At 47.1% G+C, this 26,863-nt stretch overlaps 1 gene segment (V, D, J or C); it reads left to right on the top strand.

Moving 5' to 3' along the window:
- The window catches only part of LOC146863226 (Ig kappa chain C region, A allele-like), a 431,421-nt gene that overhangs the window by 44,439 nt on the left and 360,119 nt on the right, over positions 1 to 26,863 (top strand). The window contains 1 exon segment of the C gene segment in view: positions 20,084 to 20,200. Coding sequence covers positions 20,152 to 20,200 — 49 coding nt within the window.

Genomic DNA, 26,863 nt, shown 5'->3' with positions numbered 1-26,863 from the left:
GCCACATGGTCACAACAAGAAGCTGAAGGCCCAAAAGGAAAAATGCATTCAGGCTGATGGCAAAAGCACACTGGCTGCCTACAAAAAATTGCTGCCAACCACTTGGTCAGGTCACAGCAAGAAGCTAGAAGCCTAGAGCAAAGAATGCATGCAGTCCTATGGCAAAAGCACACTGGCTGCCTACACAAAATGGTCACAAGCCACATGGTCACTCACAAGTCACAACAACAACAGCGCACACTGGCCTAGGCCGGGACACTGCGCTGACTATACAAAATGGCCCCTGGCCAGTGGCCAAATGGCATCTGGAACAAAGGCAAATGTTGGCCTATTGCAAAAACACAAACACACACACTAGCCAGACAAAGGAGGCATGGTAAAACAGAGAAAACATAATTAATTCAGCAATGCCAAAAACCCAAATTATTGGGTGTTGGAAAGTGGTTTATTGGTATGGGCAAATGTAGGTATGCCACTGGCAATAAAGCCACTAACACATGATAGGACTCAGCATAGGTCTTAGAAAATTATTCCTATGCTCAACCCTTGGTAACGTGGCTGCAAGCAGACAGGCGTAACTTCAAAGACAGGTATGTAAAGCATTTAAAAACACCATTTCAGTAAATAATTAAGACACAGCACATAATAAAACTCCAACACCAATTTATAAAAATAGGAAATAGTTTTATCTTTAAAATGACACCAAAACTACAAAACTCCAATGTAGGGAACCGGAGATATGAATTTTCAAAGTTTTAATAAAATATAGCACTTAGAAGATTATAGCACCATATTGTGATACCTGCTCGCGATAGACCGGGTCAAAGTCAAAGTTTCAAGCTGACCACGATGGAGCTCTGGGTGGCTACAGCTCAGTTTCTACCTTCACACTTAGAAACTTTTCTGGAGCTTTTTCTCGCGAGGCTCCTCGAATCTCCCAGCCAGTCCGGATCTGGTGAGGGTTCTCTAGCTTGACTTGTGACGTGGTCCTGGTCAACTTCCCTGGAGCGGATTTGGAATATTTCTCAAGATCGCTTCAGCGGGGCAACCCAGGAATCCAGATCGGTATGCGATGGAAGACAGGCGGCTTGGCTCTCGCTGTTGCTTCCGGTCACCTTTTCTACGAACGGTCTCAGAAACTTTTCTGGAGCTTATTCTCACGGGGTCTCTTGATGCTCCACATGTAGCCCCGGTCAATCTCTGGAAGTTGATGGAAATTTTATCGGGACGAACATGGATGGCTTGGCCGGCTTGCGGTTGAAGGCAGGCGGCCTGGCTGGCCAGGTTGAGTCGGTCCCTCCCTGGAGTTTTTTTTTAAAGTTGCTCCAAAGTTCTCCAAACTTCTTGAACTTCTTCCTGGAGTTCCTCAAAGGGTCCCACAGTGTCTCAAACCTACTCCAAGGGCCTGGAAGCTCCAAGATGGTCCTTGAAAGTTGAGGACATCAGTTCCCACAATCCACTGGTACAAAACCCTTACAAATCCACTGATAGGTCTGCAATGTGTAGATTTAGTTGGTGATGTTCCAGTTGAGCTCTTTTAAACTGTAGCTTTCAGGGAGTCCACTCTTTAGTTGTTTTTCAGCAAAATAATCCACAGGGCTGTCGTTTCAGATGGTGCAGCTTTCAGAGGTCAGGCCTTAGAATTCTTTGCACAGTAAAATCTTCTCAATAGGGCACTTCTTGCTTCTATAAGTTTCAAACAGCAGATCTGGAGGGCTCTGCCCCTCTTGTATACTTATTACAAGTTCTCTGGGTCATGCAGGAGGTCAATTCTGACCAATGGGAGCAGGGTAGCTCCTCAAAGTTATGACCATATCCTGTAGAGTGTGGCATTATTTTGGCCCAGAGTGCATCAAATCTTTCAAATCCATAATGGCTGATTTTCCAGCAAGGATGTAAGAGCTGGCTAAACACACCCCCTAGGATGGCTTATTTTCATAGACTCTCCCCCTACAATCTGCACATACCTTCCCTAATCCTGGGTCTGGTGCGAGTCAAAAGTGTAAAGTGAAGCCCATGGTTTATGACTCCCCCTGGCCTGGCATTGCATTCCTATGGAACAGCACACCAACGTCTCAGCAGAGCTGGTTAACCCCAAGTGCTCCTTATCACCTCTTCAAGGCAGCCTGGCGAATCCACTTAACTCTGACCAATCAGGGCAGACCACTGGAAGGCTGAATTTTTACTTATTAACAAGAAAGTCTTATAACGTCCTGTATGTACATTTTAGGAGAAATTCAACAATATAATATCATTGGATTTCTCACTACCATTCTAGGACATTTTTGAAAGGTAGCTCTATCTCCTTCCTATCAGGGGATTTGCAATGGGGAACATGACTTGGGCCACTTTTCTAGCACCAGGGCTTATAAAAACATATTTTATAAGTATTTCCCTACTTTCTATAGCACCCCCACCCCCTGTACAACTAGGGGAGACTTTAGGGGTTCTGAATCTACAGAAAGATGGCATATCCTCCTTCCACAGTGCTCCTAGCATCAAAGTCGAATTTGAGCTGCACTTTAACACAATGTGGGGAGTAAACTGTAAAATTTCACTTAACCCAGGGCATATAAAACTCATTTTATAAGGGTCCTTGTGATAGGGTGACAGACCTACTCTCAGCCTAATATAACCTTTGATACACACACTCAAAAATACAAACTAACATTTTCAAAACAATGCACATCCCAATACCAGTTACCACACACCTATTCAGTGATTCCAAGATCTACACACACATCCACTCATTCACCAACAGTCCTATACAGTCACTCATACATGTATTCACTCATCATATGTACTCATACACCTATACATCCTGTTACACACCACCACTCATCTATAGTTACTCACACACATACTCACACATGCAAACAAAGTATCAAACATCCATTTACTTGCATATACAGTTATACACACACTACCACACTTACTTCTACAGAAACTTACACATACTTACTCTCTTAAACAATCACTTATAGAAACACCTACTTATTTCTACAGCAACTCTTCCAATTTCTCACTCTCACATATACTCACTTATATACACCAATACTCACATATACTAATTTAAAACATATGTAGTTGCTCATAAAGACACTATTGAGACAGTAATTCACTAAAACACTCATACACACTCTCATCCACCTATACAGTCCTGCATACATGCTGTCTTCAATACATACAACCAGTGAGTCACTCATTCATGCATCTATGCACTAAGCAATACCCCCCACCAAACCATACAGACACTCAGACACTCATACTGATACTCAAAAAAACAACTAATAACCCATATAGACACTCATGTAGCTACTCACCAGCCCATGCAGCCACGTATACACAAAGTGAGAGACTGATACAGATATTTACATATTTAAACATTACTCACTATCCCTTGTATTCACTAAAATACACTTAATCAGTCAGTTATACAATCAATAAAAATAGACACTTTTATATACCCATTTATTCTTCCATCGACCTTGAGATATACATATATAAAACATATTTAATTTTCTGAAAAACACATATTCACTGGATGATGTCATCAGTGATGTCATTTGGGATGTCATCAGTGATGTCATGAGTTATGTCACTGACCATGTCATGAGTAATGTAATATGTGATGTCATCAGCAGTGCATTGCGGGCGCGCGAGTTATAGTTAGCTGAACTAACTATAACGGGGGAATTTCAATGGATTTGTACGAGTGAAATGTCCAGCTAACTATAACGCCCCCGAAACCTATGTTTTTTTCAGTGAATTTCTACGGTTTTATAAATGCTAATTTCCAACTATAACGTGCCTGAAACCTATGGTTTTTTCAGTGAATATATATATATATATAAATATATATATATACATATATATTTTTATATATATATATATATAGATACTGAAAAAAGCAAAGGTTAAAGTAACTTTATAGTTAGGTGTGATTAAAGTATATGTTTTTGTTTTTAAAAAAACTTTAGAAATTCACTGAAAAAATTAAGTTAATGTAATAATATACTTAGGTTAATATGTCACAGACACATTAATGTTTTGAACTAAAACAAATCACAGAAATTCACCAATTATAGTTAGCAAAGCTAACTATGCCTTGTGCCACTGCTTATGACCTCACATATTACATCACACATTACATGTTCTACAACATCATTGATTTAATCATTGATGATATTTGAAAGTACATCATTGATGACTACACTGATGACATCATCCAAGCTTCTTTCTTACACATTGGTTTATAAATTGGTATAGCATTAGAGCCAGTGGCTGCTCGCAGAGGTAAGGCTTTGAGACTGTAAGGCAGGGCGGGGCGGGGCATGGCTGGGTGGGGTGGTAGTGGAGTCCGACATACGACTGCAGATATTTATTTATATATTGACATTCACCTTTGCCGTCGTATGTCAGACTCCACTATCAGACCAACCAGCCCAGGCCTTCCTCACTGCCCCAACTCTGCGAGCCGCCACCGATTAGAGCTATGAAAGTAAATGCAAAATAGCTGAGAATAATATGGCCCATAGTTACTGCTATCATACATACAACTCCCATTGGTAAAACAAACTTTTTTGCAACATTGACCCTATACCATACGTGAAGCCACTGCTTAAATTAAAGGGTGTTGGCACGTGCCTCCCTACTCTGGCCTTATTAGGCTCTGGGACCCCATCAGCCCAGGGTTTTTCTTTTATTAAAGGGAAGGGGGTCATGTAACCCCCCTCCCCGATCCTTCTTCTGCCCTGGGGACCCCATTTATTCAGGGGTCACTACTTAGAAAATGGAAGGGGGCAGTCATGCTACCTCTGTTTACAAGCATTGTTAGACCCTTGGGATCCCATCCTCCAGGGCCACTGCCTGAATTAAAGGGAGGAGGGCCCACCTCCCCAAGACTTATTAGGCCCAGAGAATTTTATCCCCAAGGGCTTTTTTTAAAGAAAGATAAGGGGGCTGGGTGGCCCCCACCCCAATCCCTATTATTCCCTGGGGACCTCAGACCTCCAGGGTCTTTTTTAATTAAAGGGGTAGAAGCTGCAAGGCCCCCCTCCACGAGCCTCCATAGGCCCTGGGGACCCCATCCCCCAGGTCAACTACTTAAGGGGGCGCATCAGCCCGCATTCCCTACCTGTACTAAAAGATCAAAAGTCAGCTCCCAGCCAGCAAGAGCATTTTTAAGGCTCTCGTCCACTGGGAGAGACATTCTGTTTGCTCCGTCTTAACGGGAGACTCAAAAATGCTTCTGCCAAGTGGGAGAACACATAGATTTCTCTGCCTGCGCCACTGCAGGCAGGGAGACCACTGTATCCCAGGGTGGGCTCCCCAGGACGTAGCATGTGTTCTGGCCCCAGGGGTTGGAGTCCCTGGGGCCATTAATGACTCAGGGAGGAGGGCACGAGGTCTCCTCCCCATTTACAATACCTTCGGCTCTAGCGATGGGCTTCCCGGGGTCTTTGATGTCTCGGGAGCTGCTCATTCACCTCCCAAATATATATTAATTTGTGCCCTGTAAGGGGACTCCCCGGGGCCTGTAAAGGCTAGTGGAGGGGGCCATGCTCTTAGAGCATCCCCGGCCTCCATGTTTTTTTGCTTTTTTTCACAATCTCACGGGAGTCCAGCAAGATCACTGCAATTTTTGCTGTTTTGAATTTTCTTTTTGGTCGCGGGGGCCCCTCTGGGTCTGGGCAGATATCCCTACACTGCCCCCTTATATGTTTTTTTTAAATCTCAGGATAGAGGACTAAGCCGCAGAATCCTGTAATGGCTGTCAGCAGCATTGTTCTCATGTTGCTCACATCTAATCAGAGTGCTCGCTCCTGCAGGATTATGACTGCCGGGGGAGCAAATTCACCCAAGGAGACAAGCTCCCTGACCGCAGAAGACTCAACTGCGGAGATATCTATACTTTTTTAACCTTAATATCTTGAAAACTTCTAAATGGATTTACACCAAATCAATAAGCTCGATCTGTGGACCAAGATCTAGCTAACTGCAAATTATTGATGTCATTCCGTTCAGCAGTTTTTAAGGTAGCCCGTCTTAAAGAAGCCTTTGAAAAATACATGGGTATTTTGCTTCTAAGGACCCCCCTTTTTTCTCGGCTTTTGATGGATGGATCACCCCAAAAATATATAAATATATATATATATGTGTGTGTGTGTGTGTTTGTATATATTTTCTGGGTGGGGGTTTATGGATGTAAGACTGTTTTTAAAGGTGGATAGGGGCATAGGATGGTATGAAGGGTATTTATACGGTTTAGTGGTGCGTATGGGCATCCTAGGACCGGTTTCGGAGTTTTAAGCCTCATCAGCCAGGATAGCTTGACTCCAGTGGCATGGAGAGCACGCGATCCCTGTGCCACTGGATTCAAGCTATCCTGGCTGATGAGGGGTGAAACCCCGAAACCGGTCCTAGGATGCTTGGTTACTGTCCAGGAAGGAGCTGGCTTGGCAGTTCCTGCTGGACTGTTCCTATAAGGCACAGGGTCAAGACTGATTTGCATATGGCCAGGTCTAAACTGGGATGGCATGGTGAGTAAAAGAATGATGAATTCAACCCAGATCTCTTGACTCGGGGTGAATGCTTTGATTTATTCTGCATTCCGTCCATCAATTGTGTGTCTTTAATTTACTAAAAGTGGCATTTTCAAAATGTAATTTAAAATTTTATTTCACCATAAATTAGGCTTTTAAATAAGGATTACAGAGACACCAAACATCATTTAGTTATTGCTGAAACTCAGTGAGGCAATTGTAATGTTGTCCTATGGGAGAGATAGGACTTGCGGAAATGAAAAACAAATTTTAGATTTTTTTTTGTGTATTTCTTTATTTAAGAATCATACAGATATGCATCTTGAACAGTCAACATCTGCCAACAAAATGCCATAGCTAATAAAAAATAGTAATATGGAAACATGGATGGCTGGTGTTTGCACCTTATAAATATGAAATGATACATAATGAATAGGGGCAGGAAGCGAGGGTGGGGAGGGGCTGGGGAAAAGCTACCAGTCTGTAATATGGGCAGTGAAAATATGTGGTGGGCGGCTTGGGTGACCTCATAGGCCCTGCTTGACAATCAATGTATCATTCCTTTTCTGGTGGGATTAACATCGCACGTAGCACAGTGCAAAACGTGTAGCGTAGCGGGCATTTTTTGCTTGCTCGCTATCCTCAGCTTCAAGTTGGCGACCACGAGCGAGCAAAGTCAATATCCCGGCGAAACTTTTTCCTCATTTGCGATCGGCAACATCAAGTTGCCGATCGCGAACGTGGAAAATAAACCTTCCGGCGAGATTCACAATGCGGGGAGGTCAGGTTTCTCATTACGAGTGGCCGCGTTGAGAAAGCTGCCGCTCGAGTACAAATCTACTTGAGTGGCAGAAAACGACCGCTTGCACTGTGCATGATGCCGTTTGCAATTATTGCACAGTGCGGACAAGCATCCGGCACTGTGCAATCATTGCGAACAGCGTTTCCCTACCGCACTACGCAGTTCGCGTAGCTACGCGTATTGCGAAGTGCACTTCACGTACCTACTCGTAGCGCTACTATGCGAACTACGCCCAGGGTTAGTCATGTGGATGGTGGTGATGCTGGTGGATTTGTAACTGCATTCATTAAGAGGCCATTTGCGCAGAACATAGGATGATATGCGGTCACAGAGAAAGGATGCATTCCGAGGGTAGGGGAAAATGTTCAACTCCACTTTGTCCATTCTTCTTGGCGTGGGGATGTGTAGTTGTTGGAGTATATAGGGACAGAGGGGGGAAAGCAGGGATATGGGGAACAGTGTTGGGGTTGCAATGCTGACTATGAGCATCATTAAGATCCTCTCTGAACTCCTGCTTATGAATGGGGGACCATCGTCTAAGAGTCTGCAGAACAATGTCTCTGTAGTGCCACTTCGTGCTGCCAGTGGGAGGAGGAGGGAGGGTGGGTGAGAGAGAGAGGGTGAGGAGACATAAGGGAGGAAGGGGAAGGGGCAAGGATGGGCCTGGTACAGGGTTATGGGATGGATATAATCACCTACTGGATTATGAAGGGTAGAGGAAAAGGAAATGACAGAAAATGACAGGACAGCTGGTGGTATGTAGTACGTGTGGGAGTGAAAATATAGCGGCAGGCTGTGTGTGTATAACCTGTGAAGGGTGTGCATTGTAGAAGATAGGGGAAGGGAGCAAATAGCTGGGAGCCTGCATCATTATGAGAACACTGCAGGAGGTGGGGATGTAGGGGAGGGACTGCCTCAGTACATCGAGTTACCCTGTATGCTATGGTTTACATGTCAACTGTGGTTGGTGGTGGAAGTGTGGGCATGGGAAGGGTAAGAGGAAGGGGTTCAGAGTCCCCTGCTTTGTGATTGTCCCCGGTGCTCTCCTCTGTATTCAGGAACGGTGCCCACATCTTTAAGAACAGTTCAGGATGGTCCTGCAGGTTGTAGATGACCCATTTGTGTTAGGCGTTGTGGATCATGGCTACAAGCCAGGCCTCCTGTGTTGGTTGCGTCGGCGACCTCCAAATTGTAAGATACATATTTTAGCTGTGACAAGCGCTGTATGAAAGAGATGGTGTTGTGGCTTTGATAACTCTGGTGATTGCCGAGAGTCATGCAGAAGAATAGCAGAGGGGATGAGTGGCAGGTGTAGGGCCTAGAGGTACTCAGGATCTGACCCACTTAAGACCAGAAGGATTGCACTGATGGGCATTCACATATATTATGCAGTGTGTTGCAGTGTGTATTTGTGCACCTCCAACAGTTTGCATGTGAAAGTAGGCCCGCTCTATGCAGTTTCATCTGTGTCCAGTACCAATTGTGCAGGGTTTTGAAAAGACAGAATTTCAGTCGCGTCTTCATGATGCCCCTGTCAAGGGCTTCTAGAGTGTCTGCCCACTCATCCTCTTCATAGGAAACCGATAGCCGTGTTTGCCATTTGGTACAGAGAGCTCGCAACAAAGGTTGCAAGAAAAGATGGGAGGAGAGTATTCCACATAATCCAGACATTACCCTTTTGTGTTTCCCCCATATGTGGAGGTATGATAGCACCAGTGATGTTGACAAGGACCAAGGATGTGTGCCTAGACATTTCCTCATGCAGTGCTGCAGTTAGGTATATCTCAAGATTGCGTCGCCAGTAGGCAAAACTGCTCCCCTAACTGTACGAACATTTTCAAGTCACTGTCATGGAGGAGCTGATCGAGTGTCTGGATGCCCTCTGGCTTCCATTGGGGCCAAGACAGCTTCTGTCCATCTATACATAGGCCAGAAGTGGTGCGCTCGTTGCCAGGCCCTGTGCATGAAGGATAATACCGGGTGGGGTCCTGTGGGCATGTCTCCGTCCCATATAAACAGACAGACCTGCCTTAGCAGACTGTAGGTGCCATTCAATGAGTACCCAGTCCGGCATGTCCTGGGACTCCGGCAGCACATACGCAAGTTGGGAGAGTTGTAGGGCAAGAGCGTAGTGTTTCACCAAGGGAAGGCTCAGTCCTCAGCTGGAATGCATGCTTGCAGCTTTGACGCAGCTAGACAAGGTTTCAAGGAGCCCCACTTGAAGGATTTCCTCCTGGAATCTATTAGGCACAGCGTGGGGAGAGGTACCTTTATGGGCAGCATTCCAAGGGTATAAATAAAGGACGTGAGTGTGACAATGCGCACTGCTTGCACTCTGCCCCACATGGAGTGCCCCAGGACCTTCCACTTCTCTAAATCACGTTGCATCTGAGTGAGCAATGGATTCAGGATGTCTGGGGTCATCCCCACTATACTTTTATTCACCAGAATACCAAGATATTTAGGACGTGAGGGTTGCCAGTGGGAGGGGTATCTATGTATGGCTGTCTTAGTGGTGCAATCCGAGATGGGAAGTGCTTCTCTCTTATCCCAGTTTTTTTTATACCCAGAAAAGGAGGAAAAATCATCAATGATTTGGCACAGAGATGGCAGAGTCCAATGGCGATCCATGAGAGTAAGCAGAACATCATCTGCATGGAGGTAAAGTTTTGAGTCACCGATTGGGAGGCGTATGCCTGTGATGCAAGCCAAATATGTATGGTGGCTGGCAGGGGTACCATGGCCAGTCGAAAGAGAAGTGGGGAAAGGTGCACCCCTGACGTGTTCCTCTGCAAATTGGAAATGGATCCGATATGAAACCCTCGCAATTCACTTGGCCAGTAGGTTTGTCGTATAGCAACTGCACTTGGGTGATGAATTGATCTCCTAGCTAATTCGCATTTGATGTGATTAAATGCCTTTTCCGCGCTGAGCGAAAGTGCCAGTGCATTGGTAGTGAGATCTTTGGCAGACCAGAGCATGTGGGCTAGGGTACCCAGGAGATTTCTAGAGGAACGGCCCGTTACACATCCTACTTGCGTGTGGTGCACTAATGAGGGAAGGACTTTTTGGTGGCAGGATGCCAAAATTCTGGTCAAGATTTTTATATGTCAGTTCAGCAAGGAGATGGGCTTATAGCTGCCACCCAACCGAGGGTCCTTCCTAGGTTTGGGTAAGACAGCGATTACTGCCCTATTAGAGAGGGGGCCCAAAGAGGACGCCTGCTCCGCTTCATGGAATGCTGTCTGCAGTGTGTTAGCCACCTCCTCGCCCGCCCAGCGAATGAATTTTGCTGGAAAACCGTCTTCTCCAGGGGCCTTATGGTAGAGTAATTTGGCTATTGCTAACTCAATCTCTACCCAGCTGAACTCCCCCTCCATTAGCCCCCTGTGCTTGTTCGAGAGGTGAGGAAGATTGGCCTCTTTTAGAAGGTGGACAGCTTGTCCCCTTCAACTGGTTCACGCGGGGTGTAGAGGGACTCATTGAATGAAGCAAATTCATTCATAATGTCCTGGGAGCGAGAGGGAGTTTCCCCTCCTGCTGATGTTATGGCTGGTATGGCCATGGCAGCCTCTCGCTGACTGACCTGTGCCGCCAGTAGCCTCCCTGCCTTTTCTTCCTACATATAGTGCCTCCCTTTCATCCTCTGCAGAGCATACTCTGCTTTGGAGGTGAAGAGGCTGTTTAGGGCTATCCGGGCCTGCTTTAAAGATTTACAATGCTGTAGGGTGGAAAGTGCAGAGTATAGATGGGTATAGGACATAATGTCCTTTTCCAACTCATTCTGTTGAACAACTGCTTTTTTATCGGTTTGTGCTGCGTCTCTCATGAGCTGGCCCCAGATGGTGGCTTTTGCTGTGGCCCAGAGAGTCCTGCCAGAGTCTACGGACCCACGATTTCAGAGAGGTATTCTTTGAGGTGTGTCTGTAGTTGGTATTTACTGTTAGGGGTCCGATAGCGCTGGATATTCATTCGCCTGGGCTTGCGGTCAGGTCTGGCCAGCCCTACTTCCAGTGATAGGAGAACCAGGGAGTGGTTGGAGAGTGCCACCTCCAGTATTTGGGATTTTCGGGTGAGTTGCACCACCATGTGGTAAATGACAAAAATAGCTCAGTCTACGGAGCGTGCCGTGTCTCGGAGACGTAAAGGTACATTCTGTATCTGTGGGGTGACTCAGGCGCCAATGGTCTACCAAACCATTGTCCACTAGCACATCGTCCATCAAGGCCCTGTCTGCTGCACTACCCTTATCGAGGGGTGCCTCTCTTTCCAGAACCGGGTCCCTCACAAGATTCTAGTAACTGCCAATAAGATATTGCGAAGCACCTAGCTCCACCAGAAGATGGTTTAGCTGGAAGAGAAATTATTATTAGGAGCGTAGACCAATCCTTTGCAGATATGGTGGTCCTCTAACCTCAGTTTAGCTAACGAGTATCGTCTGTCTTGGTCTGTCCATGTCTTTATCACTGTAACTGGAAGGGATTTCCGTAGGAGGTTTGCTATGCTACATTTGCGTGGGGGTCCCACGCCTTGGGTATCTCCACCATGCACACTACTCTGGATCACCTTCCCCACCCAATCCCTACGTAACATATCAGATTTCAGAGCATCAAGGTGCATCTCCTGCAGCAGTGCCACATCAATTCGTTTGGATTGTAGGTAAGAGAGTATTTTTCTCCATTTGATACAATGCGTAAGGCCATGTACGTTCCCGGTTATAGCACATAGGGGTAAGTGGCGTACCATCAATCAATCAATCAGGGGTTTGTTAAGTGCGCTACTCTCCTGTGAGGGTCTCAAGGCACTGAGGCCAGGGGGAAGGGTTTTGCAGTTACCGTTAGCCGAAGAGCCAGGTCTTGAGGGCCTTCCTAAAGGAGTTCGGGGAGGAGGCAAGTCTGATGTCTCCCGGGAGCTCGTTCCAGGGTTTGGCCACAATGTGAAAGAAGGCGTTGATCTGTCAGTTCATGGTGAGGAGAGTCGAGTACGATGAGTAGGGCGGTCTCTGTGCTGTGGTTGCTTCGGAATCCGGATTGGGACGGGTCGAGAATGGCATTGTCTTTGATGAATCGTGTCAGTTGCTTGTTGACTGTTTTCTCTGCAACGTTGTCTGCGAAGGGGAGGAGCAAGATGAGCCGGTAGTTGTTGATGTCGGTGGGGTCAGCTGTCGGTTTCTTGAGCAGGGGCCTGACTTTTGCGCGATTCCGGTCATCTGGGAAGGTGCCTGTTTTGAGGATGGTGTTGATGGTGGGTTGTAGTTCGGGTGCAATGGTGGTGGCGGCTCTGTGGTAGATGTGTGGTGGCAGGGGTCAGTGGGGGCCCCTGAGTGGATGCCTTTCATGGTTGAAGTGGTGTCTTCAACTTTGATTGGCATCCAGGTGGAGATGGTGGGCTGGCCGGTGCATCTGGGGGGCGGGGGTTGGTGAATTCCTGGATGACAGTGGCGTTGGTGGAGTTGGTGAGGATTTTGGTGTGGGTGAAGGTCCTCTTGGTGGCTCTGATTTGGTTATAGTAGTCGATCATGGCATCCTTGTAGGTGGCGTGCTTTTTGGGTGTCTTGGTGTTTCTCCAGTTCTTCTTCAGGTGTCTGCAGGTGCGTCTGGCTTTTTGGAGGTCAGTGGTGAACCAGGCGGCTTTCCCAGGGCGCTGTTTGTCGGGGTTGTATGGCAGGGCAAGCTCGTCTGCACATTTGGATATCCAGGTGTGGAGCTTTCTGGCTGCGATGTTGGCGTTGGATGCCGAAGCGTGGTTGTTACGGTTGAGGGCGGAGTTGAGTTGGTCATCCATGAGCTTGCTCCAGTTCTTTTGTGGAGGGAGTAGGGCTGGTTTGGGTGGCTTGGTTTTGTCGATGGTGAAATGTATGCAGTAGGGGTCGGTCCATGGCGGAAGTGAACGTTGTTACTTGCTGCGAAGATGGGGTCAAGGGTGTGTCCTGCCCTGTGGGTCGGTGAGGAGACGAGTTGCTTGAGTCTGATGTTTGCGAGGTTGTTACAGAGGGTGGTGGAGTTGGGGTCGCTGGCGTTGCTGAGGTGGAAGTTCAGGTCTCCGATGAGTATGTAGTTCATTGTGGTGATGGCGGGGGCCGGGGGGTCTGTAGATGAGGGTTCCCCAGAGCGTGGAGTTGGGGCTGGTCTGGATCTGAAAGTGCAGGTGTTCAGCAGAGGAGAGGGTTTCACTGGAGGTGGTGAGCCAGAGGGTGTTCTTGTGGGCGATGGGAAGACCCCCCCCTTGGTGGTTGGGGCGGTCCTTCTTTTGGATCTTGTATCTGTCCGGGATGGCGGTGTTGATGTCGGGTGCGGAGGACCCATTGCTCCAGGGCTGTGTGAAGAAGGCAATGTCGGGCAAGAAGGAGTCCTGCAGATTCCAGATCTCCACGGCGTGTTGTTGTATGGAGCGCACGTAGAGGTGGATGCATCCTAGGGTGTTTCTGAAGTTGGTTTCTGCTGTGTTGAAGGTCGGGTGGTGGTGAAGGTCTGGCGGCAGTGGAGGCAAGAGAACTGTCTGTGGGTCGTGTTAGGCATGGCCTGTTGACAGTTGCTGAGTCTTCTGGATTTGAGTGTGTGGAGAGGGGCTTTGTTGTAACGGTGGGTGGGACGAGATGCAGGGTCCCTGGCGCTGGTCGCGGTCGGGTCGCAGACACGTGCTGAAGGGCCTGCCTTTGGCACAGCAGCCGCCAATAGGTAGGGGAGGGAGGAGGGACGAGAGGCTGGGAGGCGGGAGAGGGGGCTGTCCAGGGGGGAGAGGCCGCAGGGGCAGCAGCGGCAGAGTGGAGGCAGGCAGACAAAAAAAGAACAGTGGTAGGAATCAATTTAAAACCAATAACAGTAACAGATAACAAAAGACCAAATTACATAGACACTAACCAGTGGGCCGAAGCTGTAAATACAGGAAAGCGAAAAAAATAATTACAGGGCGGGTGATGGCAGGCACGGGCAGCAGCCTAAGGGTCTGGGATCAGGAGCCCGAGCAGTAGACAGCACTGCTGAGCTGCAGGGAGAGAGTGGACCTAGACCAGGGTCAGAGGTCTACTCACGCTCCCCCACAGTCGCTGCCACTAAGTAGGGGAGGGGGGAGGTACAAGTGGCTGGGAGGCAGGAACGGAGGCTGTCCAGGGGGGAAGGGACTGCAGGGGCAGCAGCAGCTGAGCAGAGGCAGGCATAAAAAAATGGAACAGTGGTGGGAATCAATTTGAAACTAAGAACAATAACAGATAACAAAAGACCAAATTACATAGACACTAACCAGTGGGGCAAAGCAGTAAATACAGAAAAGCAGAACAAATAATTATGGGGCGGCTGATGGCAGGCAACAGGCGGGGGCAGCAGCCTCAAACCTCTCAGATGGAGGTCGGGTTCTGGGATCAGGAGCTAGAGCAGGAGACGGCATTGTGGATCTGCAGGGAGAGAGTGGACCTAGACAGGGGTCAGAGGTCTACTCGCGCTCCCCAGCAGTGGCCGCCATTAAGTAGGAGAGGGGGGAGGGACAAGAGACTGGGAGGCGGAAGCAGGGGCTGTTCGGGGGGGAGGGACCGCAGGGGCAGCAGTCACGGAGTGGAGGCAGGCAGAAAAAAAATGGAACAGTGGTGCGAATCAATTTAAAACCAATAACAATAACAGAGAACAAAAGATCAAATTACATAGACACTAACCAGTGGGGCGAAGCAGTTAAAACAGGAATGCAGAAGAAATAATTACGGGGCGGCTGATGGCAGGCAGCAGGTGGGAGCAGCAGCCTTGAACCTCCCAGGAGGAGTTCAGGGTCTGGGATCAGGAGCCGTTGCAGGAGACGGCACTGCGGAGCTGCAGGGAGAGAGTGGACCTAGACCGGGGTGTGAGTTAGAGTTGGTGTGAGTTAGAGTTGGACAAGGAGTAATAGGGTCCCACTAACCTATATCAGAGGTTAAATGGAAAGGGGTAGCTGCAAAATACTATGCAGCACCAGGAAAACTGGACTTCCTACCGCGGGTCTAAATGCTCTGGCTCACCACCCCAAGAGTGGAGTCCACCGGGAGGACAAGGCATTGCTCAGGGCGGGATCACGAACATAACGGAATGGGGTAGACTTAGGGGGCAGTGTTGGCAAGTGAAGAAAGGGTTCAAAGGGCAACCACTAATGGCTTTGTGGCACTAAGGGCGTTTATAGAAGAGTATCAGAGTCAAAACAGGGTTTGGGGAGAAAAGATGTGAGCCTATAGCAGGCTAAGCACAAATACTGGTGGCAGTTACAGGTGAGAACAATAAGAACCGTGATAGCATCATCAATAGATAACTTATACAACTTAAACAATTACACAGATGACCAATACAGTGTAAGCGATAATCAGCTGTCTGATGTCTGCCAGCAGTCTCGGTCCATGCAGGTAACAGCGGTGGGACGTGTAACGGGGGATTCCAAGGGATGATGCAGAGGGAAAATTAAATAAATAATTAATTTTCCCTCGGAATCGACCCTCGGAATCCCTCCTTCCAAGGCCCCATTGCTGTTACCTGCACGGACTGCAGCTGTCTGGCAGCCATCTCTCTTTCCTTGCGGATACCCATTCATTGGATTATCTCTAGCCTGGGGGCCTCACCTAGGTCCCCTCCTCCCTCAATCTGCATCCATAGTGGGCTTCATAGTAGAGCGGTATTTGTCCTTCTGCTGTTCATGTGTGAAGGCAGCCACGGTATATAGGGTAGAAGCCTTGTCCTCATGGGTGTAGGTTGTCCTCTCATGTTCTCTTCCATGATTACGTGTTAGGTGTCCATGTCCTGCAATCCTCTGGTGTCCAGGAACTGGCGTAGATCTTCTGGGTCATAGAAATCCTTGGAGTCATCATCTCTAGTAATGCGGAAGCGGGTAGGCTCAAAAAGACCTTATTTGATGTTCATTGGGTGTGATCTTGGTCTCAGGGAGAGGAATGCCTTGCGGCGATCGTTGGTCTCTCTGGGAAAATCTGCAGCCAATCAGATGCTATGATGCTTGTAAGTGAACGGTCCTTGGATGCGTGCTGCGGCCAGCATCTACCTCGTTTGATCATGGCATAGGAAATAGGCAATGAGGGTAAATGGGTGTGCATTAGCGTCCTTGCATGGGGGCTAATGCAGGTGGCATGCTGTATCTCCAGAGGAGGGTCAAAGGTAACGCCTATAAGCTTCAGAAGGGTATCACTCATAAATGCTCTGGCATTTGAATCCTCAATTGCCTCCAGGAAGCCAAAAATGTGGGCATTGTCTCTCCTGCTGCGGTCCTCTAAGTCAATCAGTTTGCAACGGAGGAAGAGAAGGTCCCTGCATTGTGTCGAGGTGGCCGTCCACCACCGTTAGCCTTCAGTCCAGTACTTCTGCTCGTGCATGAAACCCCACGATATCCACTCATCGATTTTGCCTCCTCCACTACCTCAGTGATAGTGGAGTTCATTCCTTCCAGCTGTCAGCTGATGCCGGAGATTTCCTGCAAGATGCAGTCCATGGTCTCACCTGTTGCAGAGGCTGGTGGGGGTGTAGAGGACCTGCTCGTAGAAGGGGTGTCACCCTTTGTGGCCATGTTGCGTGGCTCCATGAGTGCTTCCGTAAATAGAATTTGCTGGGAGGTCTAACTCCTGTGCTTGTTGGTGGACATTCGCTCCTTTTCACAGGATGGTGCCCTAGGCTGGTGTGGCAAGTTGCTTGGTGGTTGCAGAGCACAACCAATGGCACCTCAATAATGGACCAGTGAGTGCAGTGTCTAGTGTGGTTGCACGAAGCGGCCCGTATGCATGGAAGGGTGCACGTCCTGTCACAGTTTTGTTGCAAGAAGTCCCTTAATTCACCACTGCACGGACTCAGGAGTGTCCTTTAAGTCCAATTTGCTGCCTGGACTTTTAAATAAGAGGGGGGTTCTCAGAGACTCATGGGGAAACTCTGGAGACACTAGTTGAGAGGTCCTCCTGGTCAGTTCTTTAACATGCTGCTTTGTCCACACTGGTTCTGCATGAAGGGCAGGCCAGGAAAAGGAATGGGGCAGATAACACTGTGTTCTCTCAGAGGACCAGCATCGCGTAGGAGTCAGCTGCTCCTAGACGTCCCAGGAATGAGTCTGTAGGGCCGTCTGGGGTTTATGTGGACCCACTTTGCTTGTATGTAGGTACACCAGTAAAGAGTGGCCGGCTTGTCAATGCTCATCTAAGCGTGGTGTATGAGCAGTTGCAATGATTTGGTGATTAGAGGGGGAGCACCACATGCGACCCGCTCTCATTGGGTTCGCTGCCTGGTCTCACCTCCATGTGCCCTAGCACCTAACAGGGGGGAAGACCCACCGCATGCTATGTTAGCCCCTGGTCATTCCTCATCTTCCGCAGTAACTTGTGAATCCTGGTGGAGAGGGTGTTCCGGTGGGTAGTCCCTGGAGGCTCGATTCACCAAAGCGACGTGTGGGTCCTTGAGCTGCCAGGAGTGCGGCACAAGGGGATATTGAGGCTGGTGTACTGCAGCCTGGAGGGGGAACAGGAACGGTTTGTTTTCTGAGGAGCACTGCCCCCTCTGTTGCCGTGTCGCGCCCCTCCAGCAGGGATCGGAAAGGGTTCTCGGATTCTCGGAGTCGGGCGTGCCTGGTGGGGAGCCAAAAGGTTACAGTCCAATGCTCGCATATCAGGGAAGGTACTGGGTTGGGAGAGGTACCAAGAGTCTCTCACTGGGAGCCTTGGAGGAGGTTGCTCCCGTTGTGTCCACAGGCCAGCTGCAAACCTTGAGTGCCCACCCAACGTAGTGTGGGAGACAGGCCTGGAGGTTCCGCATGAAGGGCAGGCCAGGAATAAGGAATGGGGCAGATAACACTGTGTTCTCTCAGAGGACCAGCATCGCGTAGGAGTCAGCCGGTTCAAGACGTCCCAGAAATGACGCTGTAGGGCCGTCTGGGGTTTATGCGGACCCACTTTGCTTGTATGTAGTTATGCCAGTAAAGAGTGGCCGGCTCCTCAATGCTCATCTAAGCGTGGTGTATGGGCAGTTGCAATGATTAGGTGATTAGAGGGGGAGCACCACGTGCACCCGCTCTCATTGGGTTCGCTGCCTGGTCTCACCTCCACGTGCCCCAGCACCAAACAGGGGGGGAAGACCCACCGCATGCTATGTTACCCCCTGGTCATTCCTCACCTTCCGCTGTAACTTGTGAATCCTGGTGGAGAGGGTGTTCCGATGGGTAGTCCCTGGAGGCTCGGTTCACCGAAGCGACGTGTGGGTCCTTGAGCTGCCAGGAGTGCGGCACAAGGGGATATTGAGGCTGGTGTACTGCAGCCTGGAGGGGTGACAGGAACGCTTTGTTTTCTGAGGATCGCTGCCCCCTCTGTTGCCGTGTCGCCCCCTCCAGCAGGCATCGGAGAGGGTTCTCGGATTCTTGGAGTCGGGCCTGCCTGGTGGGGAGCTGAAAGGTTACAGTCCAGTGCTCACTCATCGGGGAAGGTACTGGGTTGGGAAAGGTACCAAGAGTCTCTCACTTGGAGCCTTGGAGGAGGATGCTCCCGGTGTGTCCACAGGCCAGCTGCAAACCTCGATTGCCCACCCAACGTAGCGTGGGAGACAGGCCCGGAGAAGTGGAGCAATGTGCGGTCGGTGGGGTCGAGTATCAAAGCAAGAGCCGAGGCTTCAGTCACGCCTCTAGGCCCTGCGCTTCCACCTCATCACCAGGGGGTTTCCGCTTCGGTCCATTGTGTGCCATCTTCTGACCCTGATCTGAGACGGCCCGGGGATCTGGTCAGCGTAAGGTTGGCATATAATCTGCCCCAGCTGCCTCTGGAAGGCCGTGGTGTCTGACCGGAGCCTGTCCCTGGGCGGAGCTCTCAATTCAGGCAGGCATCTTCTTTCATGGCCAGACCACCAAATTTAGTATTTTTCCACTTCCAGGACATGTACAACTTAAAAGTAAGTGTCCTACTTTTTCACTACATTGCATCCAGCCGTCTGGGATGTCCAGGGCCTAATAACACAAAAAGTGTGACAAAAATTACTGTTAGATAATTGTGATCCGCCACAAAACATACTTTGGTCCCTCTCACCACCAACTCACAAATGAGGTCAAACACATATTGTTAAGAAAAATCTTGAGCCCCCTGTTATCGACTGTCTCAGCTCCTCATGTACCCTGGACTATAAAAGAGAACTTCCTTATCTACGGTGTGATGTTTGATGATTCTGTTTCTGGATTACCTTTTATACTTGTAAAGGTTAGACAGCCGTTCACCATGGAAACTAGGTGCATGCTAACAACCATGTTATTTACAGCACTTAGAACTGCAGAAACGCAGTATGGAGTATTGTGCAGAAACAAGAGTTTATTATTATGTAAGAAGGAAGATATTTAATAGGTAGACTCACATGGTAAGTAATACATCAGGTCCATTGGATGCATCTCATTTGTCTAAAGTGTATGTACCACTTGATGGTTAACGACTGTACAAAAAGACTTTGCTTCTGAAGATGTGCAAGCAGTGATCTGGTTGAGAGTTTTATCTTATCAACAAAATAAATATTCTAGAAAACACATGAGATATCTGTATGTAATATTCAAATCATATAGTACTTCATTAACACGTAAAAATATACATTTTATTAAATGGCATATTTCTGGCTCGGAAATGGTGCAGTTCGCACAGGTCTATGATCCTGCAGTGACATTATACAAGATTATATCACACTCAGACCACAGCCCCTGTCAATTGTATATTGCTTAGAAGTAGTATTTTTTTTACAATTGAAATACACTTCTGAATATGTTTTGCCCTCAGCTTTTTATAGGTACCCTCACCTGGACGTGACAGCTTCAGGGTTCAGAATCTCACCCCTCACAACAAAAATGATGAAATCAGCACAAGTTATCTGGCTCCTTCTACTTGGGATTCAAGGTGAGAACTGATTATATTCCGATGTAAGCAGCTGAGAGATAGGATTGCCACTATGCCTCTGGTTGTTTCTTGACATGAGCTTACATTTCATGTCAATTGATTTGCTTCTTGATTCTTTTGAATTGTTGTTAGTTATTCATATAGGTGTCATTAGATGTCACCATACCTAAGGAATAATTACTCCGAATTACAGTTCTTGAATGAATCCCTTGTAGGTATCATTCCCTTTGTTAATTTTATGTCAGGCATATAATTTCAATACCGTTCTGAAACGTCTTTCTGTGCCTAAGTGCTGCCGGAGAGAATGTGTCTTTTGAGTGCTTTCGCCTTGTTTTTTCCTCATCGCCTCTCCCGCCTGTTTTTCACACCTCCTGCCTGGTCCCTCCCAGTGCCTCCCAGCACCTCTCCCTCTCTCCTCCCAGGACCTCCTTAATGGAGGATGCAGCACTGCCCCATTAAGCAGGCCCCAGGCCCAGCTCTCCCCGTGCTGCTGCACCGCTTTCGCTCCGGTCTTCTTCCTGCTCCCCCCATTTGTTGAGTGCCTTCCCCTTAATTTTCCGTTGTTTTCACTGCTTGCTCCTTGCTTTCCCACCCATTTTTAGGTCTCGCGTTAGCAGCGCATGCGCTGCGAGACCTAAAGTAATCTCTATGTTGGCTGAAAGTCCGTGGAATTTCTCCTGCCCCTTGTGATTTGTTTAACTCTGGCATTGCTGCTGTTATCTTTGTTTCTGTTGGCTGATGATCTGATGCATCACTTCCGTTTCTATGGGAAGCAGCACCGACCAACTACTGTTTTATTGCGCTGTCTGGCTTTGTTAGTTTTGTTTAGGAACTACTTGTTTTAAACGTGTTCGCCCGACTTGCTCCAAGAGTGCCATTGTTAACAGTGCTGTTCTTATCTGGACTGTTACTGTAGATTGCTGCTTCTTCACTCCGTCCTTAGTGGTAGTTAAAGCCTGAGAACTCGTGTTTTCATTTTTTACTTTAAACTTGTTTCACCCAACTTGTTTATTTTTAAGCAGGATCTGAATTCCCTCCCACCATTCCTTTGCTCTCCTCAACCACTCCCCGCCACTCATCTCGTGCTTTCGCACGTCTTAAACAGAACCATCTGCTCGTGAGTCGGAATGCTGGCATGGTAGCCCAGCCCCCCTCCTAGCGCTGCCTGATTTAAAATAGCACCAAGGCACGTAATCCGCACATATTTCAGCTGCTTGGTGTGAAGTTCTTCAAAGGCAGCTTGTAACCCGAGCTGCCCTCTGCCTTCGCAGAATGCGTGTTGCAGTGAGAGAAGAGCCCGCAGGGGATTTTTAGCACTAGGTGCTCCGGCAAAGGAAAGGAAACTGAACTCGGAGCTAGGGTTGCCAGCCGGTCCCCCCTGCTCCGAAATGAGCTCTCTTCCGGCACCACATTAAATGTCGCAGACCTGTCCCTCATGTGCGACGTGTTCTTCGTGTTCCGGTACCTAGCGATATTAGCCGAACTGACCTCCTCGTCAGGGGTAGTAAGCGGTATCTAATTACCAAATGTAGGTATACATTCGAACAACAGGGTGCAAATTCCCGCTCCTCCACGTGACTACATTGTGTGATTCTGGGCATCATTTAATCCTCACTGTCTAGCCTCGTCCTCTATATCTTTTCAAAGGGGGCTTCTTAGAACCAGACTGGGCAGGGGCGTAACACAGGCCCCCTGCAGCCCCCGCGTTGCCCCTCAGCGCACTGTGACCGTGACAATCATCATGTATAAACATTTTCATTTATTGCAGCCACGCGTCCGGGATGGTGGATTAAAGTAGAAGTATGTAATACAGGCCCCGGTTCTGCAGGTGTGAGAGTGCGAGAGCAGTGTCCAGAAAGAAAGAAGATAGTGGTAGCGTCCGTCTGCCCACCGAACCCCCCACCCCACCCCATTCGTTCAGCAGCCCATTAGGGGTAAACGTTAATTAGACGAGGCTGCTCATTTTGAGCTGGTAATTGATTTAAATAGGTTGCTCGTTTGAAGCAGGAGGAAAGCCTTGTGATTAGTTGGTACTTCGGTTTTTTGTCATCTGCATCTTTCAATTGCTTGTGCATTGTAGCATACAACGCAGGGGCCCTGTGCTCTGAAAAAAAAGGTATAGAAAATAATTACAGTAAGTGCGAATTGCGCAGCAAAAACACGAAATGGAGGTTCAAATGCGGAATCCTGATTCCTGCAATGCGTAACCTGTCCCAGTGCCTTTCCTCTCTTTCTGATGAGCAGGGGGAAGGTTTGATTCTGAAACTCTGCCTCGGAGAACGCTTCATGAAATACATGTTGGTGCTGATTTCATTACAAGATAGGAACTTGTTTGTCTGTGCCACTTTAGTTTACCGGTGGGCCCCTTTCAAAAGTACATCCTTGACACCGCAAGAAATAATCATCGTAGAGCGCTCCATTGTTTTATGAAATCGGTTTTGGTTTAGTGAACTGAACAACTACTGTTTTAGCATTTCTGCTTCCTAAAGCCATTTCTTTTTTTCATTTTGTTTTCCTTTCTGTTGATCCGAAGTCAAGGAAATTTTATGTGTCACCAGGCTGCTCCATTAAGTAGTTACGTTATTTTTTGTATTTCTCAATCGATTGTTCCTTTTCCCATGCATATATGAAGAGTCATTTTCGACTGCATTGGCCATTTTAGGAGCATTGGGGGGATTTCTGCCCACTGCAAGGGTTTGGATTCCCCGGAAACATTGCAAATATTTTAGCACTTCTATCAAAATTAAATATTCCAGGTTGAACGCACACATAGACTGAATCATTGCAAAGCCGATAAGTCTGAGGCTGGCTGACAGTTTTTTGGCTTTGGCAGTGCTTGTTTTCTTGTACTATGTTTTTGGGGTAATAAAAAACAAGCATTTGCAATGCAATAGGTCTCGCAATTGCGAGATTTAGAGCTATTGGCATTGTAAATGACAAGGTCTTTTATTTATGTTTTAAAAACCAAAACATAAATAAAAGCAATTGTCAATTACAATGCCAATAGCTCAAAATCGCGTAAATGCGAGACCTATTGCATTGCAAATGCTTGTTTTGAGTGCCTTCTCCTTGCTTTTCCCTCATTTTCACTGCTTTCTCCTCACTTTTTACCCTGTTTTTATGAGTGCCTTCTCCTTCCTTTGTCCTAATTTTCACTGCTTTCCCTTCTCTCGTCCCCCTTTTTTGAGTGCCTGCTCCTTGTTTCCTCCTCGTCTCTGTTGCTTCCATCTTGCTTCTTCCCCTGCTTTTTGAGAGCCGCCTCCCTGCGTTTCCCCAGTTTTCACTGCTTTCTCATGCTTCCCCCCATTTTTTTGAGAGCCTTCTCTCTGCTTTCCCCTTGTATTCACTGATTTCTCCTTGCTTTTCCTCCTGTTTTAAAGTACCTTCTCTGTCTTTTACCTCCTTTTCACTGTATTCTCTTCACTCCCTTCCTTGCTTTTCCTTTGTTTCTCACTGCCTTCTCTTGCTTTTTCCTCTTGTTTTCAGAGCCTTCTCCTTGATTTTCCCTCGTATTCAAAACTCTCTCCTTGCTTTTCCCCCTGTATTTTGTGCCGTCCCCTTTCTTTTCCCTCATTTTTCAATGCTTTCTCCTTTCCCTAGTTTTTTTGAGTGCCTTCTCCTTGCTTTTCACTTGTGTTCACTGCTTTCTCCTTTTTTTCTCATTACAACTGATCACCACAAAGCAGTAAGCAACTCCTGTGCCTTGAGATCCTCATGGGTGATTTGCCGCTCTTTATAAATCCTGATTGATTGATTGACCCACATTTCAAAATACTTGACGGCCTTTTTAGGAGAGAACGTCTCCCTGTAGTCTACCTTCAGTTCAGATACTGTTTTCTTGAGTACAGTAGTTCCAACAGAAACCTGGTAGAGCTCCAATATGTATCTCATGTAAAGCAAATGGGCCATCTGGGGCCTCAAACCGGTTCACTGCCATTAGATCTGGAACTGACTTTAATTAAGAAGTCAGTAATGTTCAAACAGAGGATGAAACAGATAACTACTGCCTGGTGTGTCTAAGCTCACCTCCGATTTTCATCGCAGCGACTCATCACAAATCAAACGTGAGCCCATTTAATTTACTCCTCCTTTCAGTGTGTGTTTCCTGTGAAAAGTGCACAGTGTTAACCAAATTACATTTATATTCTGAGAACTGAAAAATCTGCCCTATGTTTCTGTGAATTTCTAGGGGATCTGAATTTACTGAAACGTGCCTACTGCTGAAACAAATGAAAGATAAAAGGCATTTCTAATGAAAATGAACTATTGAAATTCATGTGCAAGTGCCAGGAAGATATGGTTTCTTCTGTATCAGGTTGCCATATACAACTTATAAACGTTTCTTAATTAGATATTTTTACCAAGAAACACATTATAAAAGAAGTGCTTTAATCAGAAAGCCTCTAGGATTCATGAAGGGTAACTCTTGGAAATGGTCCTTTCTGCAGGGTCACCCCTAGACTTTTTGCCTTTTCCCTCCACTGTTTTACTGAATTCCGTTTTGTTGGTTTTAGGACTCTGGCACTTTACCAATGCTAATCAGTGCAAAAATATGTGTGTTCCCTGCTTAAAATGTGGTATAATTGGCTTATCCGTTATTGGCATATTCAATTTAATTATAAGCCCCTAGTAAAGTGCACTGCATCTGCACAGGGCCTGTAAATTAAATGCTACCAGTGGGTCCGCAAAACTGATTTTGTCACTCACTTAAGTAGCCCTTTAAACATGTCTCAGGCCAGCCACTGCAGAGCCTGTATGGGCAGTTTTAAACTGCCATTTGTGGAAATGAGCCTTTTTAGAGGCCCACCGGTGCAGGGGTTCACCCTTATCTGTCAACTGGTTCTTAAACCAACAAAGAAGAGAATGGCACGGAAGCTATAATATAAAAAAAATAAGTTTATTAACCTCTCATGAGTGGAACTATGTCAATACAATACCCTCAGGCCACTAATAGGAGGTAGTCCATAGAATACAGAAACCAATGGCCTTTTATACCCTATTTGTTGCATAGTCAGCATTGAGACTCAAAGGGGAGGTAAAGGCATACACAAGAATAGTTATTGACTAACATGGGCATACAGAAATTGCTTGGTCAACACAGTGGGAGGGGAGATATTACTGCTTATGTCGGATGCAATAGCCTGACAGTTCACTCTAAGACAGGTGCATTCTAGCAGCTACAGGCCTTTCTGAGCATGCGCAGTGCTCTGGCTCAGTACTGAAGGAGTTAACTATAGTTGATGAATCAAGTGAAATAGAAAAGCAGGCAACAGTGAGGACATAAGAAGCACATGGCTAACACATGGCTAACTAAAATGGATGCCACAAACAAAATGGCTTCAGCTTATGCTAACAGTATTTTCTGCGATTTCCACAATTTCGACCTGGTAAAATATTTTTTTATCACATATGAGCAACTGCTGTCGCATGAGTTGCCTACCAGTTCTCATGCATTGCCTAAAGAGCAAGAAAAACGATGTGCCAGGTCCCTAGGTGATAAGATGTTGTCCCTTGTCAGACCTCGGGGTGATGATGTATCCAAAGCTATTGGATTGGATGCCTCACTCACTTATCATGACATGCTTCATCATAGGCATCTATGGTACTACCAGGGCAGACTCTACCAAAGATGTAATGGGACTTCTTATATAAAGCAAAAGCTGGTCATGCAGGGAACCAGATGAGTGATCATAAAAATACCTGCAGGTATACCCAAACTATATGTTTATTTAGAGGGTACCTAGGGTATAGATAGAAACTTGAAAATTCGGGGTTATACTGACTATAATTCGTTCAGCCGTACCACATTTAAAAGTGCCAACATGTTTCGGCCCGCGCTGTGAGCCCATGTGGGTCCGGGGCCTTTGTCAGTGCTAAGTTTCTATTGAGTGTCACTGCGTTGTGTGAGGTGCACAAATTACATGCTATGTCCTTCTTTAGCGTTTCTACTTGAAGTTTCTTATTTTGCTGTATGCGGATCACGTAGTTGGTGCCGTCTTGTAGTCACACTTTCATCAAAGATCGAGCACCACCGAGTACCTAGGTATCTCACAGTGACTGCTGCCGCAGCTTTGATGAAAGTGTGAAATCAATACGCTTCTTGATTGGAAGCCAGTAAAGAAGATTAAGTGATGATGATATTGATTGATGTTTGGGGATACCTTGGAGAAGGCGCGAAGCAGCATTCTGTAAGATTTGAGTTTTTGACGAGGCACTTTTTGGGTATATTGATGAAGAAAGCATTACTGTAGTCAATCTTGGAAAGTACTAAGGCTGAATACACGGTTTTCTGCTGTTTGGCAGGAATAAAAGGATTTTTTTCTGAGAAGTTTCAGGGTGTAGAAAGTTGCAGATGTGATAGCAATGACCTGGCCTAGATTTTTCACCTTGTTGGCTTGTGTGGGGGATGGTCCAAGTTCCTGCGACCACCACAGTGGGGACCAGAATGTTTTTTTTCTCCTTAAAGTAGGATCTCTGTTTTACTGGAGTTGAGTTTTAGGAAATGTGACGATATCCATTTATTGACATGAAGCAGGCAGTTCCAAAAGTGAGTGGCTGTGTCAAAGGGATCGCTGGCCACTGATATAATGATTTGGGTGCCATCGGTATAGGACACTACCGAGAACCCAAAGGACTGGATCAGACTGGCAAGAGGAGTATTGT

Source organism: Triturus cristatus, chromosome 2_2 (genome assembly GCF_964204655.1).
Source record: "Triturus cristatus chromosome 2_2, aTriCri1.1, whole genome shotgun sequence".
NCBI classification, from domain to species: domain Eukaryota; kingdom Metazoa; phylum Chordata; class Amphibia; order Caudata; family Salamandridae; genus Triturus; species Triturus cristatus.
The sequence above is the reverse complement of the archived record's forward strand: the minus strand, read 5'-3'. Positions and strand labels throughout refer to the sequence as shown.